The 1,805-nt window shown below is 38.4% G+C and overlaps 1 protein-coding gene across 1 annotated transcript; it reads right to left on the bottom strand.

Annotated features, from left to right (window-relative positions):
- Nucleotides 1–1,596, bottom strand: LOC142164639 (uncharacterized). The gene is made up of 3 exons (XM_075222831.1): nucleotides 888–1,596; nucleotides 464–635; nucleotides 1–277 (listed from the first exon to the last, which is right to left on the bottom strand). The coding sequence occupies exons 1-3, from the start codon at nucleotides 1,594–1,596 to the stop codon at nucleotides 1–3; spliced, it is 1,158 nt and encodes a 385-aa protein (XP_075078932.1).
- Between the last annotated feature and the right edge of the window lie 209 nt (nucleotides 1,597–1,805).

Genomic DNA, 1,805 nt, shown 5'->3' with positions numbered 1-1,805 from the left:
TTACTGTGGAGTATAGACACAGGAACTCTGATGAACAATCCCCAAAGACTGTAGCAATTCTGTCATTTGAGAGTTAAAGAACTCACACCCATTATCTGTTCTTAAGAATTTTACAGTACATGAGTAAACATTCTTGATCACAGTGAAAAACTGTTTGATGGCAACAACTACTTCAGCTTTAGAGGGCAACAAGAAAACCCAAGTAAACTTGGAATGATCATCTACTAGTGTGAGAAAATATTTCTTCCCATCATGAGTAGGTACCCTATAGGGCCCCCTAAACATCAACATGAAGTAAGTAAAAATATGCAATTGCCACAGAGGTGCTAAGAGGAAATGGGAGCCTTGTTTGTCTAGCAATAGGACAGACAGTACATTGCTTAGTCTCACTATTACACTTCAAATGTTGAAAATATTTTAACTTCTCAGAACATCAATTGGCACATGATCTAATCTCCTATGCCACAGAGATACACTTGAACTATCATCCTTTATTGTATTTACAAAAGATCTTTCAGAGTCTGAGTTGTTATTTCCTCCTCCATTTGTTTGATCCTTGTTACCTGAGATGTAAATGTAAAGGCCTTCATCTTCTTTACCACCCCCCCCCCCCCCACTCTTCCATTGAAGAGGTCCTGAAAAAGACAGAAGTCAGGATAGAACAAAGCCAAACATCTAAGCTCATTTGTTAATTTTGAGACAGACAGAAGGTTATATTTGAAGTCTGGTATATGCAACACATTTGTAATTTTCTGTCCTTGTAGACCCTGTATGTTTGACACTTTCTATCTTTCCTATAGGTAGATGAACCTTTCCAATACTAGTTTCATCAGTACTTCTAGGTTCCTCTAAGATTTTGAGACTTTTTACCATGCGATTGGAGGCACCTGTATCAACTATCCACCTAACCTCAGCCTCAGTATCTACAAAAGATGGAGTCATACCTACTGACATAACACTACTTGGTGGATCACTTTGACTTGAAGATGTGATGTTGGATTTGCCCAAGAGATGCAAAATCTGATTGTACTGATCAACTGTGAATTGAGACACTCCTGCAATCACTCCTTGACCTCCCTGACTAGTTGAATCAAGATTACTCTGCTGGAGTCCTGCAAGGTTAGCTGCAACCTCAAAGCTTCCACTGCTGGGGCTACTATTAGTTAGAGGGCATGTGTATTGAGTAGCATTATTAGGTCCATCCTTTCTTTTTTGCTTGAATTCTGCAGGATAGCCATGAAGCTTGTAGCAAGTGTCCCTTGTGTGCCCTTTATATTTACAGTAGTCACAAAATAAATTGTTCCTTTTAGGCTTGTAGTTACTTGTACCTTGAGTGTTTCCTTTTCCACTAAACATAGCTATTCCTTCATTTGCTATAGAGGTTTGAGCAAAATTAGCCACAGATCTTCTACTTTCTTCTCCTATTATCATAGAATAAGATTTATTTATAGTTGGAGTAGGACTCATCATCATAATCTGATTACTAGATTGTGAGTAAGTCTCATTTAAACCCATCAGAAACTGCAGCAACCTGCGATTACCAAAATGTTCTGCATATCTCTTCGATTCCTCACAACCACATCCAGGGCAAGACATCAATGCATCAAACTCTTCCCAAAGTTCTTTAGCTTAGCAAAGTATATTGATACAGAGGAGATGCCCTGAGACAAGGTAGCAATTTGTTTGTGCAGAAACAGAATTCTAGATCAATTAACCTTGTTAAAGCTCTCTCTAAGATCATCCCACACTTTCTGTACACTAGTTGCATACACCATGCCACTTAACAGTTCATTACTAATAAAGTT

Source organism: Nicotiana tabacum, chromosome 1 (assembly GCF_000715075.1).
Source record: "Nicotiana tabacum cultivar K326 chromosome 1, ASM71507v2, whole genome shotgun sequence".
Lineage (NCBI taxonomy): Eukaryota > Viridiplantae > Streptophyta > Magnoliopsida > Solanales > Solanaceae > Nicotiana > Nicotiana tabacum.
This window is presented reverse-complemented; position numbering and strand designations above follow the sequence as displayed.

Bases quoted from the DNA above. Each gene is read 5' to 3' on its own strand.
- LOC142164639 (XM_075222831.1), bottom strand. From the start codon at position 1,596: ATGTCTTGCCCTGGATGTGGTTGTGAGGAATCGAAGAGATATGCAGAA. The intron at 636-887 runs GTGCCTCCAATC...TGTCTTTTTCAG, and splicing joins TAGGTGGATAGTTGATACAG to GACCTCTTCAATGGAAGAGT. The intron at 278-463 runs GCATAGGAGATT...GTTGATGTTTAG, and splicing joins AGTTCAAGTGTATCTCTGTG to GGGGCCCTATAGGGTACCTA.